This window comes from Pleurodeles waltl, chromosome 2_1 (genome assembly GCF_031143425.1).
Source record: "Pleurodeles waltl isolate 20211129_DDA chromosome 2_1, aPleWal1.hap1.20221129, whole genome shotgun sequence".
NCBI lineage: Eukaryota > Metazoa > Chordata > Amphibia > Caudata > Salamandridae > Pleurodeles > Pleurodeles waltl.
The window spans coordinates 162,726,866-162,749,045 of NC_090438.1; the positions used below are offsets into that span (position 1 = coordinate 162,726,866).

The 22,180-nt window shown below is 44.2% G+C and overlaps 1 protein-coding gene across 4 annotated transcripts in view; it reads right to left on the bottom strand.

Annotated features, from left to right (window-relative positions):
* Window positions 1-22,180, bottom strand: part of STAG2 (STAG2 cohesin complex component) — a 987,179-nt gene that overhangs the window by 790,598 nt on the left and 174,401 nt on the right. For all 4 annotated transcript variants that reach the window (XM_069211859.1, XM_069211886.1, XM_069211877.1 and 1 more), the window contains exon 5: window positions 2,256-2,420. In XM_069211859.1, the coding sequence (XP_069067960.1) occupies window positions 2,256-2,420 (165 nt within the window). The remainder of the gene's footprint in view (window positions 1-2,255; window positions 2,421-22,180) is intronic.

Sequence of the window (22,180 nt, forward strand, 5' to 3'; positions counted from 1 at the left end):
GAAGCGATTCAGTTGAACAAGCTGCTCTATACCAAGATAACTGTAATCAAGTTCAGGCTTCCCTGCTCGCACTGTGTGATCATGAGCAGCCCACTTCACCACTATGTGCTCCATTCCCATAAGTGAGCACATCGTGAATAGCTAGAAATATTATGATGACATAAAGAAAGCATTCTGCAGCCACACAGCCAATATGGTTTGATGAATGCATAGCAACGCACACTAAAACTTGCTGGGTCCCTCCGTTATTTTAATCCAATTAGATTCAAGAGGGGTTCAGGCCAGCTCCCAGGCTCAGACTGTAATAATCTGGCCATCCAAATAGAGACAAGGAAGTTTGCATTTGGCCCAGAGCTTCTGCCCAGGAACTTAATCAACCCCCATTACCCTCGTAGTCAGTTGTAGAGATACTCAGCACCCAGGGTATGGTAACGCCTTACCACCAGTGGTGGCATCTGTGGTTTATCTGCTGCTGCAGAAAGATCAGTCTAGTGTCACCAGATGCATCTAGTACAGTCAGGTGACCCCTCAGCCTCAAGCCTCCACAGAACTGACACCTACACCTGGAGGCCGCTGCGTGTCAGCTGCCATCTGTTACGACATCCAGGATGTGATCATCTCCAAATGCGTAACGGTGTGGGCAGCAGTTTTGTGCCGTTGACAAGAAAACCAGATGATATACGAGCTGAGAGCCCATCTTTATATGGTCACAAACCGATTATTTTACACTGAAATATGTACACTTTGCAGGCATGTGCTTTGGGGTATACATGTCAAGTAAACAACATCGACAAGGAAAGCAGGAAGAAAACAAAACATGGGGGGTAAAGGAGTGTGTGCGGAACGTACGGTGGCAAGTGGAGCCACGTCATAGCACTTTCAAGGTTGAGCGTGCAAGCGCTTTGACCTGTTAAAAGAATTGTGGACTTTACCACACCCAACACTTTCACTCCTTCATGGGCTTGCCTTTTAAAAACCGCTTATTGGTAAATGCTTTCCAATTGTCCCGCCTTAGGGCGGTTTTGTTACCGCCTTGCAGCCTGCCCTTGTTACATGGATGATTGCCTGGTGTGACTGTGAGCGAAATTCTTTTTCCTTTTGTGTCTCTCTCCTTCACGCTCCTGCTGGCCATGGCGCTCTGCATTGGTTCGCTAATGTCAACTGTTTTACACTTCATTTTCAATTTATGTGGCAAGAAAGGTCCAGTTAGGAATTTACAAGGCCAATAGCTCAAACTCGAGCAAATGCAAGACCCAAAGCATTGCAAACCCTTCTTTTTGTTCTTGTCGATGAGGAACAACACAACAAGAGTGAGGCAACATGGAAAATGGGTTAAAGGTAAGAAGCAAACGCAACCCAGGAGGGAAAAGACTAACAGGGAAGTAATCCAGGACAGAGCTAGCAACAAAAGGTACACTGTAAAGCGCGTCCACAAAAAAAATATATATATTTCCAAAAGCATAAACAGTGTAAGGACACAAGCACTTGGGTCACTGACCAACAGAATGTAAGCAATTGACAGGCAAGATGATGTCAACAAATGGCAAATGAGTGGCCTTCCAAGCCCTCTTAATAGTAAACAAAATGTCTCGAAGAGACAGGACATGCGCTGTCTAGTCAAGACTTTAAAAAGGAGTCAACTCTTCTCAAAGGCCTTCTGCAAGCAAAAGGGAATTCTTCAGGAGAGCAAAGTTGTCTTCTGTCAACCTACACTGAGTTTGCCGACCACCAGGATGGTAACTAAAAATCAAGGATAAGGGAACAGTTAAGGTCAAAATATAGCCTTTGTAATATTATGACCTAAACACTGGAATGAGTTTTATCTGGCTTCAGCATAATGTACTCTATTAACAGAATAAAGACTATATAATAATGCAACACTGTTTTCAGAAGGGCTTAACTTTAAGTAATTTAGGCCCCTATGTATAATTCTATAGATGACTAATTATTTTCATGTTTGTATACATGGTGGAAGATGCCAGTAGTTTTTACCAGATGTGCCACACACTGATTTGTAGAACAATGTATTTCAATTTGTTAATATCTTTTATTACATGGTCACTATTCAAATTCTATTTTTCCATTTTGCTTGAAACATTGCTGCTGCTGAGACAATTTGTCTGCAAAAAACAGACAGGGAGATACAAGTAAAATCAAGCAATACTCATTCAACCTCCACTTTTAACTGAGACTTTTACAATTAAACAAAAAAAAAATAATGAATTTTTGCAATACAACAACCATATTAAACTTACCTGCATTGCACTCTTGCCAAGTTTAACAACCTCAAAGAGCATCATGTTTTCAATTCCATTCTGCTGGTGATGACCATTCATCCAGTTTGGTCCTCCAGGTTTCCCCATTTCATTTACAACTCCTTTTCCTTTCTCACCAAGGCCTTTTTTCCCCTTTTTACAGGTCTAATATAATGAACAGGAAAAACGTGATTTAATTGAGAAAATCTCTTAACAAATCTCACTATGGAATTAAAGTCTTAATTTTTTTTTAATACATGTTCAAATCATCATGCTGATTTACTGTTGTGGCCTGTGTGTTGCAGATTCACATTCCCCGCATACCCCTGCCACCCAGTGTTGGTTGTGGGTGTGTGCAAGTTGCTTTTCTTCAAGTAAGTCTCACATCACAAGTTAAACAAACTCCACCTCTCTGTGATAATGTGCATGGACAAAGACTCCATTATTAATTTGTTTCCCCACAGTCGGGTGAGAATGGAGTGTGAGTTAAGTGTTAATGAGATGTCTATGCATATGGAGAATACAAAAAGGTACTGCAACGGCCACAAGTGTCTGGGGAGGAGGGCTGGGACATGTGAATCTATAGTACTACATGCCACAAACCGATGCTTACAGGGTAAGTAATCTGTTCGATGCCACGTGCTCTGCATACATTGTAAAGCGGTGCCCTACATAAAGCAGGGGCTAACCTGTAGGTGCTGCAATTGTTTGAAAAAGGGTACAATAGCACTGCCTGTTCTACATTTACTTGTTGGTGTGCCAATACATCGAAACAGTAATGTTAAGTGAATGTGTGGGGTTGACCATGAAGCTGCTTCACAAATTTTCAGTTATTGGTATATTGCCCAGGAAAGCCATATATGCTCCTTTCTCATGAGTAGTGTGTGCTCTAGGAGGTGTGGGCAAAGTTCTTCTAGCTTTGGTGTAACTAGTCTGAATGCAGTTAATCATCCATCGTGAAATGCCCGATTTAGAAAAGAGAATCCCTGTGCGAGGGGGTGAAAAATCAACCAGTAGTTGATTAGTTTTAAGAAACTCTTTGGTCCTGTCAATATAGCACATTATAGCTTTTTTTACATGCAGTGTATGAAGGGCCCTTTCTGCAGCTGAATCAGGTTGCGGAAAGAAAACCAGTAATTCAACTGACTGGTATAGGTGGAAAGTGGAAACTACCTTTGGAAGAAATGTTGGGTTTGTTCAGAGGGCTACCCTATTCCTGTATAGTTGGAAGAAAGGTTATTCCAAGGAGAAAGCCTAGAGTTCACCGACATGCCTTAGTGAAGTGAGTGCTACTGAAAAGGCTACCTTCTCTGAAAGGAACTGCAGAGAACAATTATGCAAAGGTTCGAATAGTAGACCCATACGTCCGGTATGTGCAATGTTGAGATTCCAAGAAGGTGCAGGGGGAACCCTGGGTGGAATTACTCTTTTAAGGCCTTCCATAAAGGCCTTAGTAACTGGTACTTTAAACAATGATAAATGTTGTCTGTTTTGCAAGTAGGCAACACATCATCCTGTGATAGATGCATTCGCTGTGGGAATGATCTGGGGAACGGAGTCAAGGAACAGCCACCCCTTTGATAATTTGTGTGTTTTACACCACTGCAGAGAGTGATGAGTGCGGCTGTCTATCAACACTAGATCTTGTAATTGACCCTGTGACATACCACTGACAAGCCAGATATTCCTGCAGCGGGGGCATATGTAATCTTGTGTGGCACTATTACAATGCAAGATGTCATCATGCCTGGAAGTCTCTAAACTGTTCTGACTGTTGTGTGGTGATTGGGATGAAATTGTTTAAGTATTGTGCTGTTGTGAATCCGGACTGTACTGGGGTAGGCTAATCCCAACTGTGTTGAGAATAGCCCCTAAAGAAAGTTGAACTGGTGAAGGTTGAAAGTATGACTTTTGTATATTGATTGTGAACCCTAATTGATGAAGTTGTAGAGTCGATTGAGCACTTTGTAGACCCGTACTGGCTTTGATGAGCCAGTCATCCAAATATGGGAAGACATGAATACTCTGTCTGTGCTGCAACTAACGCTAGACATTTGGTGAATATCTAGGGAGTGGCAGTCACTCCGAACTGAAGCACTTTGAATTGATAATGTGTTCCTGTAATCACAAACCGGAGGCATTTGCGGTGTGCTGTATGTACTAAAATGTGAACTTAAGCGTCTTAAGTCTAGTGCAGACAAAGTTGCACTGTTGTAGTAGGCGAATCATATCCTGTAGAGTTAATACATGGAAGGGGTCCAAATGAATCAACGATTTAACAGCCTGAGGTCTACTATAGGCTTGAGTGAACCATCGTATTTTTTAGGAATGAGGAAATATAGGAATTATACTCCCAAGCCCTTCTGCTCAAGAGGAACGGGTTCTATGGCTCCTTTGAGAAAGAGAGCCTCTACCTCCAGTTTGAGCAAGGTTAGATGTTCTGTGGAGAGTGCGTCTGAGAGGTTGTATGTATGGAGGTGTTCTGATAAGCTCCAGATAATCATGATGGATAATTTCCAACACCCACTGATCTGTTGTAATGGTCTGCCAGATGTATAAGAAGTGTTGTATTCTTCCCCCAACAGGTGTTTAGTGATCAGGGGAAATGAGTAGTGAGTTACTTTGTCTGAGGCAACCTTTCCAAAGGCCTTGGTGTTGTTTCCTCTATGCGTCTCTGTAATATCCCCTTGAAGGGGAGGACTGATGTTACTGCCTGTAAGAAGAGGTAGAGGCATCTGATGGTGTGATCTTGTTACCCTGCTTACATGTGGGATGCAGAAAGTAAGCGCAAGTAGTGGGGGTTTTGTAACCTTGCGATGGATTTTGCAACTTCTGTATCCTTTTTCATTTTCTCTAATATTTGGTTCATCTGAGGGGGAGAACAGATGTTGCTGATCAAAAGCGGCATTCAGTAGTGCTTGTTGTACTTCTGGCTTCTAGCAACAGCTGAAATCTTCATTAGGGACAAGTCTTTTCAGACTTTGTGGGAGGATAGGTAAGGTTTTAATAAATCAACCAGTTCAACAGCAGAGAATTCAGGTAGATAATGACTATGTATCAGCAGTAAGAAAACAATGACAAAACCAATCCTGAGAAGGAGGGCAAACAAAGTCAAAAGAATCCACAGATACTTCCATGGACCAATCGGATACTTTGTTTAAGACAGTTGTAAAGTTTACATGCTCTTGATAAAGGTACTGCAGAAGTCACGGAAGAATTTGAAAACAAATCTATATTGGCAAAATAACCATAAGCAGTTCTTGCAAATGCCAGTGCAGGTAAAGGAGAACTGGTAGATGTATCCCTTTGCGGTTAGTAAATGATTCCATCCGCCTGTGTTGAATTTGAATAAAATAAATCAGAATTTTTGACATTTAATGTTGCTGATTATGGTAACCGGAACCAATGAAGGATTTTTTTTCTACCCTCACCAGGCTCTGGGTAGTTTCTTCATTATTATTTAGTTGTTGTAGAGGCACATCCTGATGGGCAGTGAGAGGGTTACAGGAACTACCCAGGAGTACTCAGGCTGTTACGGATTGCTTTAAGTCTCAGTTTTTCTCGCTCCATGATCACGATTCCCTCGAGATGACAGGGAACTGCAATTGAACACCTTTTGTTGCCATGGTGTTCCAGAAAGCAATTGAGACAAAGACAGGGCTCTGGACAGAGTGGAATGCTGCAATTGCACCTGTCCCAATTAAGACTTTCAAATCTTTAAAAACAGTTCAGAGTCAGTCGATCGTAGTGGCCACACCCATAGGAAACTAGAACATGAATCAACAGTGTAGTGAAGCCATTTTAGTGATATTTGTGGGCATGTTATTTTAGCAACTAGGACCATTGCTTGTGCCCTTTAGCCTAGAAACATTTCATTTTATTTGATTCTTTTAGAAACAAATCACATTTGAGGTGAAGTTTTATTCACATTTATCTTGCTGTCCTGTCGCTTAGGAAAGCATTTACATTTCTTAGTATGACATTCTTCCACTCTGTTATATTCAAGACTGAGACAAGATAGGGTTGCCGTCACTAAGTGGTACCCGCATCACTAAAATTTTACAGAAACATACATATTTTTGCATGGGGACACTTCTTAGAACACCAGCAGTTGTATTATATAAACATCCCTGCCCCTGCACTTTAGAGGGAGGTTCCAGCCAGATGACTACTAGTGCATGCTCTCTGACTTCGCTACAGCTGCTCACTAAGACTACTGGTTCCCTGGCCTATATGAGGAGGGTGTCTCAATAGACAGGCTTCTTCACTGCTGTCATACTCCAGTATAGGGGATGTCTTCCCAGGGGGTACCTGAAGGGCAGATTAGGACTGACCCTGCTGTGCTCTAACAAAACATTTATAGTATAGGTAGATATCACACATCTTGTACAGTGACAGTATGGTGGGCCTTTTATTGTGTTTCACTTTTCTTTTCACCATTCTGCTTCTAGTATGTTTCATCATGCTAATTATTGCAGTTAGTCATTTTATCCATCACGCAGATGATTGAATAAATCTTATTGAATTATTCCCCGTTTTTGTTTGTCTTTGCATGTGTGAGATGAATATAACTGAGTGAAAAGGATGAGATCTGATCCATCACAAACTTTCCTGAGAAGTCACAATGTCATGTGCCCAGCTGCCACAGATTACCCCTGCTCTTGGGCATAGGTGAGGCACTGCTAGCTGGCCGGAAACGGATTAGGCAGACAGTTGTCACATTGTGTAGGATCAAACTCAGTTCCCCACAATTCAGGCAATGCTGCTGCCCAAATCCAGCAGCCTCATTGATACAATGAGAGCCAATGCGACACAGCGACTAGGATGTATTTGAACGCACCATGAGGTTGAAAAGGACCACAATGGTCCAGGTACACACATTGAAGCAGCTTTTTGGAAACCAAGAGTTGTCTGCGGTGGGTGTTTAACAGTGGGCTCTCAAATTTGTTAACAGATGTCACAACAAAGGACCTAACGTTTGGTCTGTTTATATACACTGGGCCACCAATTGCTTTTTTGAAGTAATAAAAAAATAGTTGCTGCCACACTCGCATGGGCAGAAGCAACCCTCTCATGCGATGCTTTGATGAGATCTAGTCTCTGGTCTTGGTTGGGGACCAAACGAAAACCCACCCCTGGTATTGTTGCAAATGCAATGTTCTGGGAACTTAGGTGGCAGGAATATTTGGTAGGATATGTCTCTAATAAGGGCTTGCCATTAGCCGAAGCCTTCACAGCAGCCAGTAATTAAGCATCCAGTCTCGTATGAGAACAAGTAATCGCAGCAACAGAAGCCGTGGCTACTGCTGATTTGGCTGCCTCATCAGTCTAAGTGTTTCCTACAACAAGCACTCCGACCCTTTGGTGACCCCAGTGTAAGAACTATATGGGCCTCTGGTAACCTTCCTTTATAAAAATGCGTGTTTTATGGTATTCCCTTTTGAATTTCTGAACCCATTTTAGTGACAATAAAGCAGGGATTAGTTGAATGACTGGACATAGTAATACAAGTCACACAATCTATGTTGATGGTTCTGGATCTGTATGTTCCAGTGCCAAAATTAGAGCTTTAAGCTCTGCAGGTGTACATTGTAGCCCCCTAGGGTCTGCCTGTAGGTAGTTTGAGGGTGAAAAGTACCATCCCTTATTACCCCATTTGCAGCTGTGCAAGAGGCAGAGTATTGGTGTTTAGTACCTCCAGCAGGTTGGGCTTAATTATCAGTGTAAATTATTTGGTATTGATCAAGAGGCAAAATGTTTGTAGGCATTGGGTATTCTAGTTCATATTGTAGGAATACTTGTGCCTGTAGTTTTGGATCAAAAACAATCAACTTCAGAGACTATGGATCCAACGTGGATGTAATGCTTTTGTGTTCTGTACACTAGCTTTGTTAACAGTCTCAAGGATTGGTATTGGGGTAACAACAATAATGTGTTTGCAGACCCGAGGTCTCTTATGACAGCCACCTACACAGCAGTCAGAATCTTTTCAGCGAGAACAAAACGTTGTTCACCGATGGAATAGAAGTGTGATTTGTATGCTATGGGAACGGTGTCATTGATTGTTACATAGGTGAACCCGATAGTACCAGCAATTATTTTGATAACCAAGGTTTGTTTGTCATCACATGTGTGTAAGTGTTTAGCTTCAAGGAAGTCCTGTTGCAATGCTCGGAAGATGCATGTATGTTCAGGTGTCCAACAAAATCTGAGTGCATTAAGTCAAAGTGATTTAATGCATAGTGCATAATCTGAAATGTAAATTCTGCAAAAATTTAATAAAAACAGCAATGACTGTAGCTTTTTGATGGTGTTAGTACGTAGTAACTGGCTAACAAATGGCAACCCACTAACAAAAGACGAGGGATATGAAACAAGGTTAACACTAGACAGAAAACCGGTATAGGAGACAATCACCACCACAGAAGGCCAAGATAATGGCAGCAAGTAAAAGGACTACTGCCACACCTAGAATGGAACCTTTAGGATGAGGGTCATAATCACGAAGCGACAGGAGACTCACACGGACTCCTAGCATGGGACCTGCAGAGGTGTACAAGGTCAAAGGAAATGTGAATACAGAGACAACGGCTCTGAACAAAATCACAAAATATGCCAAAGAAGAGAAATGGCTACCAAAAGGACGAGACATTTCTACTGTCATGTGTCAGGTAATAATAAAGATGTGGCTTTGAATATTATACCAAATATAGACAGCAGAATGTGAGATGAAAGGAAAACAATTGTCCTGGGAATCTGGCGAACATCATTATTCTCACAACACAAATACTTTCCAACAATATACCAATGTACTAGTTACAATTATCAGTCCATTATCCCTCATGTATGATAGGTATGATAACAGCTATCCCACACATCATCCTGTTCAGTGCATACATGTGTAAAATATGTGCATGTATATTATTAATCTCTCTTGGCTTTATATATATTTCCGTATTTAATGATTTAATTATAATTAGAATGTTAAATATTAATAGGCAAGTTTTAGGTTTTATTATGTTTTGATTGTTATTAGATATTTGTAGGGGACCACGTGTTCCAGAATGCACTTGGGTGGTGGTAGGAAAATTTATTATAAATAGAGACTCATGGGAAGGATTTCTTTTGAAACTGATCAAGACCGAGAGGTTGAAACGCGTTGGTGGTGTCTTTTGATACTTCTTTGGATAGAAGCAATAAAACTCTCCTGGAGTGCAACGAATCAATTGTCTGACAATTGTTGGTTTTGGATATATATATATATATATATATATATATATATATATATATATATATATATATAGAGAGAGAGAGAGAGATATAGATATATATTACATATAGTATGTATGTATGCACTGTGTGTGTGTGTATATATATATATATATATATATATATATACATACACACACACACACACACAGTGCATACATACATAGTACATACATATATAGTACATACATACATTCACATGGAAAATACCAGTTACCCAGTGTACATCTGTTTGTGGCATGTAGTGCTGCAGATTCACATGCTATGCATATCCCTTCCGACATCTAGTGTTGGGCTTGGAGTGTTACAAGTTGTTTTTCTTCGAAGAAGTCTTTTCGGAGTCACGGATCAAGTGACTCCTCCTCTCGGTTCCATTGCGCATGGGCATAGACTCCATTGTTAAGATTGTTTTCCCGCAAAGGGTAGAGAAAGGTGTTAGAGTATAGAAAATAAAAAAAGTCCATGCAAATGTAAACATATGTACAAATGTTAGCAACTTAAACGACTACAGGCTTCCGGAGAGGAGGGAGGGTGCATGTGAATCTGCAGCACTACATGCCACGAACAGATGTACACTGGGTAAGTGACATTGTCCCTTTGATGGCATGTGTAGCTGTAGATACACATACTATGCATTGACTACAAAGCAGTTAGTCCTCCCAAACAACAGTGGCTAGCCTGTAGGAGTTGAAGCTGTTTGGAATAATGTCTTTAAGGCAGCTTGCCCTAAAGTGGCTTGCTGCTATGAGAATACATCACCACAGTAGTGTTTTGGAAATGTATGAGGGGCTGACCATGTAGCTGCTTTACATATGTCAACCACTGGTATGTTTCTTAAAAAAGCCATTATTGCACCCTTCTTTCTTGTAGAATGTGCTTCAGGAGTGATCAAAAATAGTCTTTTTGCTTTTATATAAGATGTTTATATACATTTAACAATCCATCTTGCTATACCTTGTTTTGATATAGGATTGCCTGTATGTGGTTGTTGGAAAGTAACAAAAAGTTGTTTTGTTTTTCTAAAATCTTTAGTTCTGTCTGTGTAATACATAAGAGCTCTTTTGAGATCTAAAGGCATGAAGAGCTCATCTGCCAGAGAATCTGGCTGTGGAAAAACGACTGGCAATTTCACTGTGATGTGAAAAGGAGATACTACTTTTGGTAGAAATGTTTGATTTGTTCTTAATACAATCTTATGTTTGTGCACTTGGAAAAAAGGTTCTTCAAGAGTGAATGCTTATATTTCACTAACTCTTCTTAAAGAAATAATAGCCACAAAGAGGGCAACCTTCCATGTTAAAAAATTAATTTGGCAAGAGTGCATGTGTTCATAAAGTGGTCCCATGAGTCTGGTATGTACAATATTTAAATTCCATGATGGAACAGGTGGTGTTCTGGGTGGAATGATGCGTTTTAATCCTTCTATGAAGGCTTTGACAACAGGAACTCTGAACAGAGACGTATGTCGAATAGTTTGTAAGTATGCAGATATTGCAGTAAGGTGTATATTTTATGGATGAAAAAGCTAAATTTGATTTCTGTAAATGAAGTAAATAGCATGCAATACCCTGTATAGATGCTGTAAGTGGATCTATGGTCTTAGATTGACGTAGCACTGTCTAGTAGTAGGCTTTCGTGCTTGTTTAATTACTTCTGATGGAAGAATTAAATAACCAACTTCTATGACTTCAGGAGCCAAATTGCTAGATAGAGAGCATTGGGATTTGGAGGTCTGATTTGACCTTTGTTTTGTGTTAACAAATCTTGTCTGTTTGGGAATTTGGAGAGGTAGTACAGATAGGTCTAATAGTGTTGTGTACCAAGGCTGGCGTGCCCATGTTGGTGCTATTAGTATCATGCCAAGTGACGTAATTTGTTGACTAGAAATGGAAGGAGTGGGAGAGGTGGAAAAGCGTAAGCAAATATCCCTGACCAATTGATCCAGATAGCATTGCCCTTGGATAGGTAATGTGGGTGTCTGGATGAGAACTTTTGGCATTTTGCGTTTGCTTGTTGCGAATGAACGAGTTACTTACCTTCGGTAACGACTTTTCTGGTGGATACATTAGCTACCTGTGGATTCCTCACCTAATGAATACCCCCATTGCGCCAGCATTCGACTGAAATCTTCCTAGCTTCTGCACGTCGACGAGGACGTCACAGTTGCCCACGCGACGAGGACGTCATACAGGCAATAAGAGGTCCTCGCCGACGTGCTGACGTCAGTACCAACATTTTTTACGTGCCTGAGAATAATGGGCCATTGAGATGAAAGAACAATAGTAATATTTAATGATATTCCAAACAAACATCATTCTGAGAATTCAAACCTTTTTTTTTTTTTTTTAAACAAAATTATATGAACAATATATATATATATAAATATGAACGTATATACAGAATATATACAAGTCCTCAAAACCAAGAGGAGCACACCCAAGAATTACTTGGCTAGACCAGACAGGCAACGGGGAGGCGGGTAGGACCGTGAGGAATCCACAGGTAGCTTAATGTATCCACCAGAACAGTCGTTACCGAAGGTAAGTAACTCATTCTTCTGATGGATACAACTACCTGTGGATTCCTCACCTAATGAATAGAGTCCCAAAGCAGTACCGCACTCGGTGGAGGGTGCCTGAATGGTCAAACCAAGAAATCCTGCAGCACCGACCGTGCAAAATGGCCATCCCTTCTGACCTCAGAGTCCAAGCAGTAATGCTTCGCAAAAGTGTGAAGGGATGACCAAGTTGCGGCCTTGCAGATGTCAACCACAGGAACACCCCTAGCCAAGGCCGAAGAGGCCGACTTAGCTCTGGTGGAATGAGCTCTTATACCATCAGGGGGTTCTTTCTTTGCTAAAGAGTAACACATTTTAATGCAAAGAACAACCCACCTGGAGAGTGTTCTCTTGTGGACTGCCTTTCCTCTCCTCTTTCCCATGTATCCGATGAAGAGCTGATCCTCCAGCCTGAAATCCTTTGTTCTGTCTATATAAAAGCTTAGCGCCCTCCTTGGGTCTAAGCGGTGGAGTCTCTATTCTTCCTTTGAAGGATGAGGCGGAGGATAAAACATGGATAGAGTAATTGTCTGGGCCAAATGAAAGAGTGAAACAACCTTCGGAAGGAAAGCAGCCTTGGTCCTCAACACCACCTTATCCCCATAAAAAGATGTATAAAGGGGTTTTACAGATAGAGCTTGCAAGTCACTCACTCTCCTTGCAGAGGTAATTGCAACCAGGAAAACCGTTTTAAGAACCAACAATCTTATGGGGCAAGAATGCATAGGCTCAAAAGGGGACCACATAAGGAAAGTTATAACCAAGGTCAAATCCCATTGGGGCATAACGAAAGGAGTTGGAGGGAATTTATTGATAAGGCCCTTCAAAAACCTAAGTACTATTGGGGATTTAAACAAAGAAGGCTGGTCTGGAAAACAAAGAAAGTTTGACAGGGCAGACAATGAACCCTTAACAGTAGCTACTGCACAACCCCTCTGTGCTAAAGACAAAGCAAAAGATAAAACATCTGACAAATGAGCACGTAAGGGATCAATCTGCCTCTCTCCACACCAAACCACAAATTTAGACCACCTATTAGCATAGATAGATTTAGTGGAGTGTTGCCTGGCCGCTAAGATAACATCCACTAGATCAGGCGGGAGAGAAAAGGAACTCAGGTTGCCCCGTTCAATCATCAGGCATAAAGGTGCAGGCTCTGGAGGTGGGGGTGTAAAACCTGCCACTGCGACTGCGAGAGGAGGTCTGCCCTGAGAGGGAGACGGAGCGGAGGGCACAGTGAGAGTTGGAGAAGATCCGAGTACCACATCCTCCTTGGCCAATCCGGAGCTATTAAGATGACTTGGGCCCGGTCTTGGCGAATTATCCTCAATACTCGAGGAATCAAGGGTATGGGGGGGAAACGCGTAAAGCATCTGGTCGTACCATGTCATCTGAAACGCGTCCCCCAAAGCTCCTTGTACCGGATACTGGAGGCTGCAGAATACCGGGCAGTGCGAGTTCTCCCGGGGGGCAAACAGATCTATCAGAGGAAACCCCCACATCTGGAAGATTAGACGGACTTGATCTGGATGGAGACACCACTCGTGATCTGCCGAGAAATGGCGACAGACTGTCTGCACGTACGTTCAAGACTCCGGCCAGATGATTTACTACCAAGCAAATCTGATGGTCTTTTGCCCAGGACCATAGACGAAGAGCTTCTCTGCAGAGAAGGTACGACCCTACCCCTCCCTGTTTGTTTATATACCACATCGCGGTAGTATTGTCCGTCAGGACCTGAACCAACTGACCGCGAAGGGATGGGAGGAAGCCCTTGAGAGCCAGACGTACAGCCCGTAACTCCAACAGATTGATATGAAACATCTGTTCCACTGGAGACCAAAGCCCTTTGATCTCCAGGACCCCCAGATGAGCTCCCCACCCTAGAGTGGAAGCATCCGTTATTACTGTGGCCACTGGTGGAGGTTGCGATAACGGCCTTCCTCGGGAAAGATTGCCGTCCGCAATCCACCATTTCAAATCCGTGGCAGCATCTCTGGAGATCCTCACCGAGCCTTCGAGATCTCCTTTGTGTTGAGACCACTGCCTTCGGAGGCACCACTGAAGAGCCCTCATGTGCCAGCGAGCATGCGTGACCAACAGTATGCAGGAGGCAAACAGACTGAGTAGACGTAGGACCTTGAGGACTGGAATGACTGCTCCACTTTGAAACACTGGAACCAACGCCTGAATGTCCTGAATCCGCTGAGGCGGAGGAAAGGTTCGATTCAATGGTGTATCCAGTACTGCCCCTATGAACAGGAGGCACTGAGAGGGCGCTAGGTGAGATTTGGGCACGTTCACCGAAAAGCCCAGGTCGAACAACAACTGGGTTGTCAACTGCAGGTGATGCAACACGAGCTCCGGAGACTTGGCTTTGATCAACCAGTCGTCTAGATAAGGAAATACTGCTATCCTCTTCCTTCTGAGCTCTGCCGCAACCACCGACATCACCTTCGTGAAGACTCGAGGTGCTGGAGTAAGACCAAATGGAAGGACCGCAAACTGATAGTGCTGCGACCACACCACAAACCGGAGATACTTCCTGTGCGACTTGAGTATCGGGATATGAAAGTAAGCATCCTGCAAGTCGACAGACACCATCCAATCTCCATTGTTCAACGCCAAAAGCACCTGAGCTAGGGTCAGCATCTTGGACTTTTCCTGTTTGAGGAACCAATTCAAGATCCTTAGGTCCAGGATTGGTCTCAACCGACCATCCTTCTTGGTAATCAGGAAGTACCTCGAGTAACAACCTTGACCCCTTTCCTGCTCTGGAACCAACTCCACTGCGCCCTTTGAAAGGAGGACTTGAACCTCCTGTTCTACCAACAGGAGGTGTTCTTCTGAACAATAAGATGGGCGGGGCAGGATGGAGGGCGGAAACTCCCGAAAGGGAAGGGTGTAGCCTTTTCTCACAATGCTGGTAATCCAGGAGTCTGATGTGATGACCTCCCACTTGGAGAAAATTCAGTAACCTCCCCCCTACAGGAGTGGAGTGAGTGGGAATTGGTGGAAGCCTAAGACTGCTTCCCCTGCTGCACCCCTCCAGAGGAAGAGGAAGAGCCAGAGTGCTGCTGAGTGGCTACCCTGCTACGGACCCTACCCCTCCCTCTGAAAGATCTATAGGAGAGAGCAGAGGTGGGTTGCTGGAATTTCCCTCGAAAGGAGGAGGAGGAGGAGGAACCACGACCAAATCCTCGAAACCTAAAAAATCTGGAGGAAGTAGAAGTGGCTTGCAAGCCCAGCGACTTGGCCGTGGCCCTGCTCTCTTTGAACCTTTCCAAGGCCGAATCCGCCTTGGCACCAAAGAGCTTGTCACCATCAAAAGGAAGGTCCAGTAGGGTCGACTGCACATCAGAAGAAAATCCTGAGTTACGAAGCCAGGCCTGCCTCCTCGTAACTACAGCAGTGCCCATTGCCCTAGCAACCGAGTCAGTTGTATCCAACCCAGATTGGATAACCGGAGTTGCAGCTGCTTGAGCGTCAGATACCAGGCTTAATAGATCCTGAGGAACCTCTGTGTGCGTTGATTTAATCTCATCGATCAGGGCATAAATGTATCTTCCTAAAATGCATGTAGCATTGGTGGACTTCAATGCAATGCTACATGATGAGAACACCTTTTTGGATGACATGTCCATCTTCTTGGAGTCTCTATCCGAGGGTACAGCTGGAAAGGACCCAGGAGCAGACCTTGCTGAGCAGGAAGTCTGGACCACCAAACTTTCAGGTGTTGGATGCCTGGTAAGAAAACCTGGGTCAGCCGGTGCAACCCGATACCTCCGAGCCACAGATCTATTGACAGCTGAAGAAGACACCGGCTTCTTCCAGACTTCCATTATGGGGTCCAGTAGCGCTTCATTGAATGGCAAAAGTGGTTCTGCTGATGTAGAGGCAGGGTGCAACACCTCTGTCAACAAGTTCTGCTGGCTTCAGTCACCGTCAAAGGGAGGTCCAGGAAGCCAGCTGCCTTCCTGATAACAGAAGGAAAAGTGGCCGCCCCTCGGTGTACTCCCCAGGAGATGACAAGTCCCATTCGGGGGAGGTATCTAGGCCACTAGCCGTGTCCAGTCCATGGAGACCCTCACGAGAGTCCTCGATCTCTCCTTCCTCCAGGGTTTGTCTCTGGTACTCCTGCTCTTCAAGGAGGCGGAGAGCAAGCCTCGAGTGCAGCCTCTCCTCTATTCTCGGCGTCGACATGGCGTCAGCGGACATCGAAGAACGACGCCGATCCTCGGATCCATCAGACGCCGGGTCTACAGGCGCCATAGGCCTCTTCGGCGTCAAACGAGGAACCGGATGGAGTGAAGTCTGCCTCGGAGTTGTAGGAGGTCTAGACGGCGTCACTGGCTGAAACGCCGAAGTCTCAGGAGCCGAAGCCACCGGAGCCGAAGCCACCGGAGCCGAAGCCACCGGAGCCGAAGCCACCGGAGCCGAAGCCACGTTCCCCAGGGGAAGAAAGGGCATTAAGGGTGCTGGTCGAAGCAGAGCCGGAGCACCCATGTTAAAGGCCAAAGGGCCTGACGGACCAGCCGGTCCCCCACCTGGAGCCATCTGCTTGAAGATGGAGAACATCACATTTAAGAATGCGGTACTATCAGCTCCAGGGGCCGGGAAAGTCAGGTACTGGGGTGCCTGGTTCGAAGGCGACACCGACCTCGACGTCTGCAAAGACTGAGAAAACACCTGAGGCTGCGGAACCTCAAACACTGAAGGTGGTTGGCCCGATGACAAGGGCGAAGTCGGTGAAGCTGGAGAAGGCAACGGTGTCGACGGCTGGGGAGTGACAGTGGGACTGACTTCCCAAGTCTTCCGACGTCGAGTTGATGATGACCGAGACCTCTCCCTACTCGACCGGCGCTGTGATTCTCGACAATGCCGGGAGTCCCGATGACGCCGATGAGACTTCGGTGACGACGACTTTCGGTGATGTCTCTTCTCCTCCTTTTTCGACTTCGCAAGAAAAAGCTTGGCAACACGCTCTTTCAAGGCCTTAGGATTCATATGTTGACAAGAATCGCACTTATCAACATCATGGTCGGAACTAAGACACCACAAGCAGTCAGAATGTGGGTCCGTTACCGACATTTTGCCTCCACACTCACGGCAGGGCTTGAATCCTGACTTTCTTTGCGACATTGTTCCCAAAGAAAAAAATATCCAAAAACACACTAACTGTCAAACAGCAACAGTAGCTCCCTCCAAGATAACCGTTTCGAATGGCACGGAAAAAAGGGAACTGACGTCGGCGAGGACATCTTATTTCCTGTATGACGTCAGACGGCGTCACGTGGGCAACTGTGACTTCCTCGTCGACGTGCAGAAGCTAGGAAGAAGATTTCCGTTGAATGCTGGCGCAATGGGGGTGTTCATTAGGTGAGGAATCCACAGGTAGTTGTATCCATCAGAAAGATCTATGTCTGGTGTTCCCCACTTTTGAAAGTACTTTGAAGTGCTTGGGAGTGAATATCCAATTTGTGTCTCTGTTTGTGATTTCTTCTGAGGAGATCTGCCAACTGATTGTCTATTCCTGGAAGGTATTGTGCTAGTAGATTAATTTGAAGGGACAGCTGAGATGAATGTGCCCCTGCCTGTTTGTTGAGAATACATAGTTGTCATGTTTTTTTTTTTTTAAATGAGAAAATTCTTCTGTTTGAGAAGAGGTTCAAACACTTTTAGGGCAATGAACACAGCTAATAATTTTAAGTCATTTAAGTGTAGCTGTTTCTGTTTCACATCCCATTGCCCTTGAATGGTCTGATTGTTTAGGTGAGCTCCCCAACAAATCATTGATGCATCTGTTATAATTATGGTCTGAGGCACAGGGTCTTGAAACGACCGCCCCTTTAATAAATTGCTGCAATTCCACCATTGAAGGCACATATGTCCATTAACATTAGATCTTGAAGTTGAACGTGTTCTTGTGACCATTGTTGTGCAAGGCACTGTTGTAAGGGCCTCATGTTTAATCTTGCATGTGGGACTATTGCAATGCGAGATGCCATCATTCCTAGAATCTTCATGATAAATCTTACAGTGTATTGTTGATTTGGCTGTATGAGTGGTATTACTTTTTGGAAAGCCTGTATCCTTAGTATATTTGGATACGCTAGAGCTAGTTGAGTATTTAGGATAGCACCTAGGTACGGTTGAACCTGTGCTGGTTGAAGGTGTGACTTTTGGTAGTTTATAGAAAACCCTAGTGTGTGCCGAGTTTCTATCACATAACGAGTATGTTTTTGGCATTGTGTAAGGTTGCTTGATTTTATTAGCCAATCATCTAGCTATGGAAAGACATGGATGTGTTGTCTTCTTAAGTATGCCGCTACTACTGCTAGACACTTTGTGAACACCCTTGGAGCTGTTATGCCAAATGGCAACACTTTGAACTGGTAGTGTTTTCCTGTTATGAAAAACCTGTGGTATTTTCTGTGCGCTGGGTGGATGGGTATGTGGAAATATGCATCTTTGAGGTCTAGAGCAGTCATAAAGTCTTGTTTTTGCAGTAGTGGAATAACATCTTGAGGAGTTACCATGGGAAAATGCTCTGACAAGATGTATAGATTGAGGGGCCGGAGGTCTAATATGTGTCTGAGGGTGCCATCGTTTTTGGAAATAAGGAAGTATAGTGAGTATACTCCTGTTCCTTGTTGGGACTGTGGATCTAATTCTATTGCTTGTTTGAACAGTAGAGATTGTACTTCTTGTTGTAACAGAACTGTAGGTTCAGGGGACAACTTGTGGTATCTTGGCGGAATGCTTGGAGGGGTGGATATCAATTCTAGGCAATAGCCATTGCGGATAATTGATAATACCCAGTTGTCTGCGGTGATATTTTGCCAATGACAGTGGAACTGCTGCAGTCTTCCCCCGACAGGAGATGTGTGGAGAGGGAGGGAAGGAAGACACTGTTTAGGTTGTGTTGTTTGTTTAGAGGTTAGGAATTTACCTCTATTCCTGAAGTATTGACCTCTTTTAGGCTCCTCTAAACCCACCTCGTTGATACTGGGTTTGCTGTGGTTGCTTTGTTTGGGAGGTGGAAGCCTCTGAGGATTGTGGTTTAAAACCCCCTCGAAACTGTGGCCTGTGAAATGAACCTCTATATGGGGTGGTGTACAAAGCGCCCATTGCTTTATCAGTATCTGAGTCCTTCCTCAGTTTTTCAATAGTGGTGTCCACCTTTGGGCCAAAGAGTTTTTATTTTTTTATTTTATTTTTTTATCAAAAGTCATGTTAAGTACAGCCTGTTGAATTTCTGGTTTAAAACCAGAGGAGTGCAGCCAAGCATGTCTTCTGATTGTGATGGCAGTGTTTACGCTCCTTGCAGCTGTATAAGCAGCATCACAGGCAGATTTTATTTGATTATTGCTAATCGCTTGCCCCTCTTCTACTACTTGCTGTGCCCTCTTCTGGTGCTCTTTTGGGAGATTCTGTATTATATCCTGCATTTCATCCAAATGGGCCCTATCATACCGGGCTAGAAGTGCCTGAGAATTTGCAATTCTCCACTGATTTGCTGCCTGTGAAGCAACTCTTTCCCTGCTGCCAGTTTCTGCTTTCCTTATAAGGAGGAGGTGCATCTCCTGAAGACTGGCTATTTGACCTCTTTCTTGCTGCACTGACTACCACAGAGTCTGGAGGGACCTGGTGAGTAATGTAATCTGGGTCAGAGGGTGCATGCTTATACTTCATCGATTTTAGGTGTGATTATCCTAGATTTTACAGGCTTGCTAAAAATCTGGTCCGTGTATTTAACCATGCCTAGTAACATTGGGAGACACTGGTACTTGGAATGTGTAGAAGATAGTGGATTAAATAAGAAATCTTCAAATGGCTCTGAATGCATGGTTACCCCATGATAAGCTGCTGCCCTCGTTATGACTTGGTTGTAGGCAGTGGTATCGTCTGGTGGAGAAGGTTTTGATGGATAAGTATCAGGGTCATTATCTGGGATCAGGGTCATAAAGATCCAATGGGTCTGCTGTATCTCCTTGTGAATATAACAAATGTGTTGGAGAAGGCATTGGTGGTGGGCTGTTGTGAGGTGAGACAGATAATTGTGGAGAATGAGGAGGAGAAGTATGAAGAGGTATTGTCTTGTTTTTGCACCTTTGGTGGTGGCTGTACAGACGCGCACACACATGGCAGTGCGTACACAATCAGAATGTAGGGCTACTATGAAAGTAAGACAGGTGTGCGACAGCAGACATCTCACCTAGAACTCCCAGCAGTCAGGATAAGAGTTTAATGCCTTCGATAAAAAGATCAGACATGAAATAGGTCCACTAACAGGGATCTAGTGTGTACCCTTTGCAAAGTGGAAATCTCAAAAGCGAGTCCTTTACTCATGTAAGGACCCAAGAGTAACTACTTTCATAAAAAGAACCAAACAAGGTCCCCATAAGGAACAGCTCACAGTAAGAGATGGCTAAAAGCCTACAGCGATTGCTCTCAAGAGAAGGTAACTGAAAACAACCATCACATGAGGAAGAACCCCGTTTAAAGCAAATCACAGGCAACACGGCCATAAGCAGAGACAACAGAAAGCCCTATGTAAGAGGAAAGAGACCATAACAGGGACATTAGGTGTACAAATGAACATACATCTGCAAATGCAGGAACACCAACTGAGGCGCTATGAAGTTGGAATATAAGAAAAAACACCTGTGAGGGGCAGGAACACCACACCAGGTGTGACACTACGCAAGAAGCACATTGCCCATAAAGGCAGTAAGAAAAAAAAATACAACAGGAGAAGAATAACTGCCCTTCGAGAGGGTGAGACCTCGTCATCGGGAGGTAGTGGTATTTCGATCGACTCCTGAGAGGTGACAATTGGGGCCTTGAGCGACAAAGGTGCCACCACCAGAGTCCGCAAATCAGAACTTGGAGCCTATAATGGAGCCAGTACAGAAGAATCAGGTGCGAAAGGTGGATGCAGTAGGAGTGTAGTCCTGCATCTGGCCCAAAGTCACCCCGGCAACAGGAAAAACTGGGACACACAGGGGCAGCCTCCTGAGCAGACTCGTGCTCAGAGGAATGGGAAAAGCCACATGGGGCAGTGAAGCCAAAGGAGGATGCGACATAGACTGCGAATAACTCTTACCTTGAGACGTCAAAGGAGCCACACACAAACGACTCCTATAGCATTCACACAGACGGGTCTTAGAAGGAGAACTACAATGCCTATGGGATTCCTGGGAAAAATTACAACCATGCCATCAGGAGTTTCAGCCGTCAATCCGGCAACACCTTAGGCCTCAACAGCTGACAGGTGTCACAATCTTCGATGTTGTGGGGGGCGCCTAAGCACTACAGACATAATCAGAGTCCATGAAGTCTTAAAGCCAGAAGGCAAACACACTGTTCCAACCGATAAACCGTAGAAGAGGAAGGCCAAAAAACAGCCCGAGGAACCACTTCTCTGGATCCTCGTAGCAGCGCAGAAAAGAAGAAACTGACATCTGCGCATCGGAGAAGGGACCATATGGACTGTCAACATCATATCCAGTGGACGACGTCGATATGGAGTTGCACAGCACCCTCTACTGACAAGCAGAGGTAGTACTGAAAGGTTTTAGCAGATCGAGTCTGGTGTCCGGAATTCTAAGGGAAGATATTACTAGGCTAGTTGTCTCTATCATATAAGGAAGTCATAAGTCATCTTCCAGTGGTTCTCTGTGTAATACCACATTGTGGAAGGCTGCTGCTCCATCAATGACTGCCTGAAGAGAGGTTGAGTCCTCAGTGGAAGGGGGAGAAGCTGGGTGAAGATGGGGTAATTTTCTGAGTTGTGATCTGTGTCGTACATGTCCCATGGATCTTCTCTTTGTGGCCTCTCCCCCGCCCCCGTGCCCACCAGTATCTGACTGTGGTGACCCCTGAGATCATATTTCCAAGAGGGCTTGTGGTGGAGATAATGGTGAAAGAGATTGAGGTAGTGGTTAAGGTGGTGGATGTGATGTGGGGTGGATGAGGATGTGAAAGAAAGGCAGGGCTGGTAGCCTTGTCAATGGTTTTCTTCCTATGAGAAAAAGGTAAAATCTAAAACTTTCTCAAAAGTCAGCTTCCTCTTGAGTGGCAAGGAGAGGAAGGT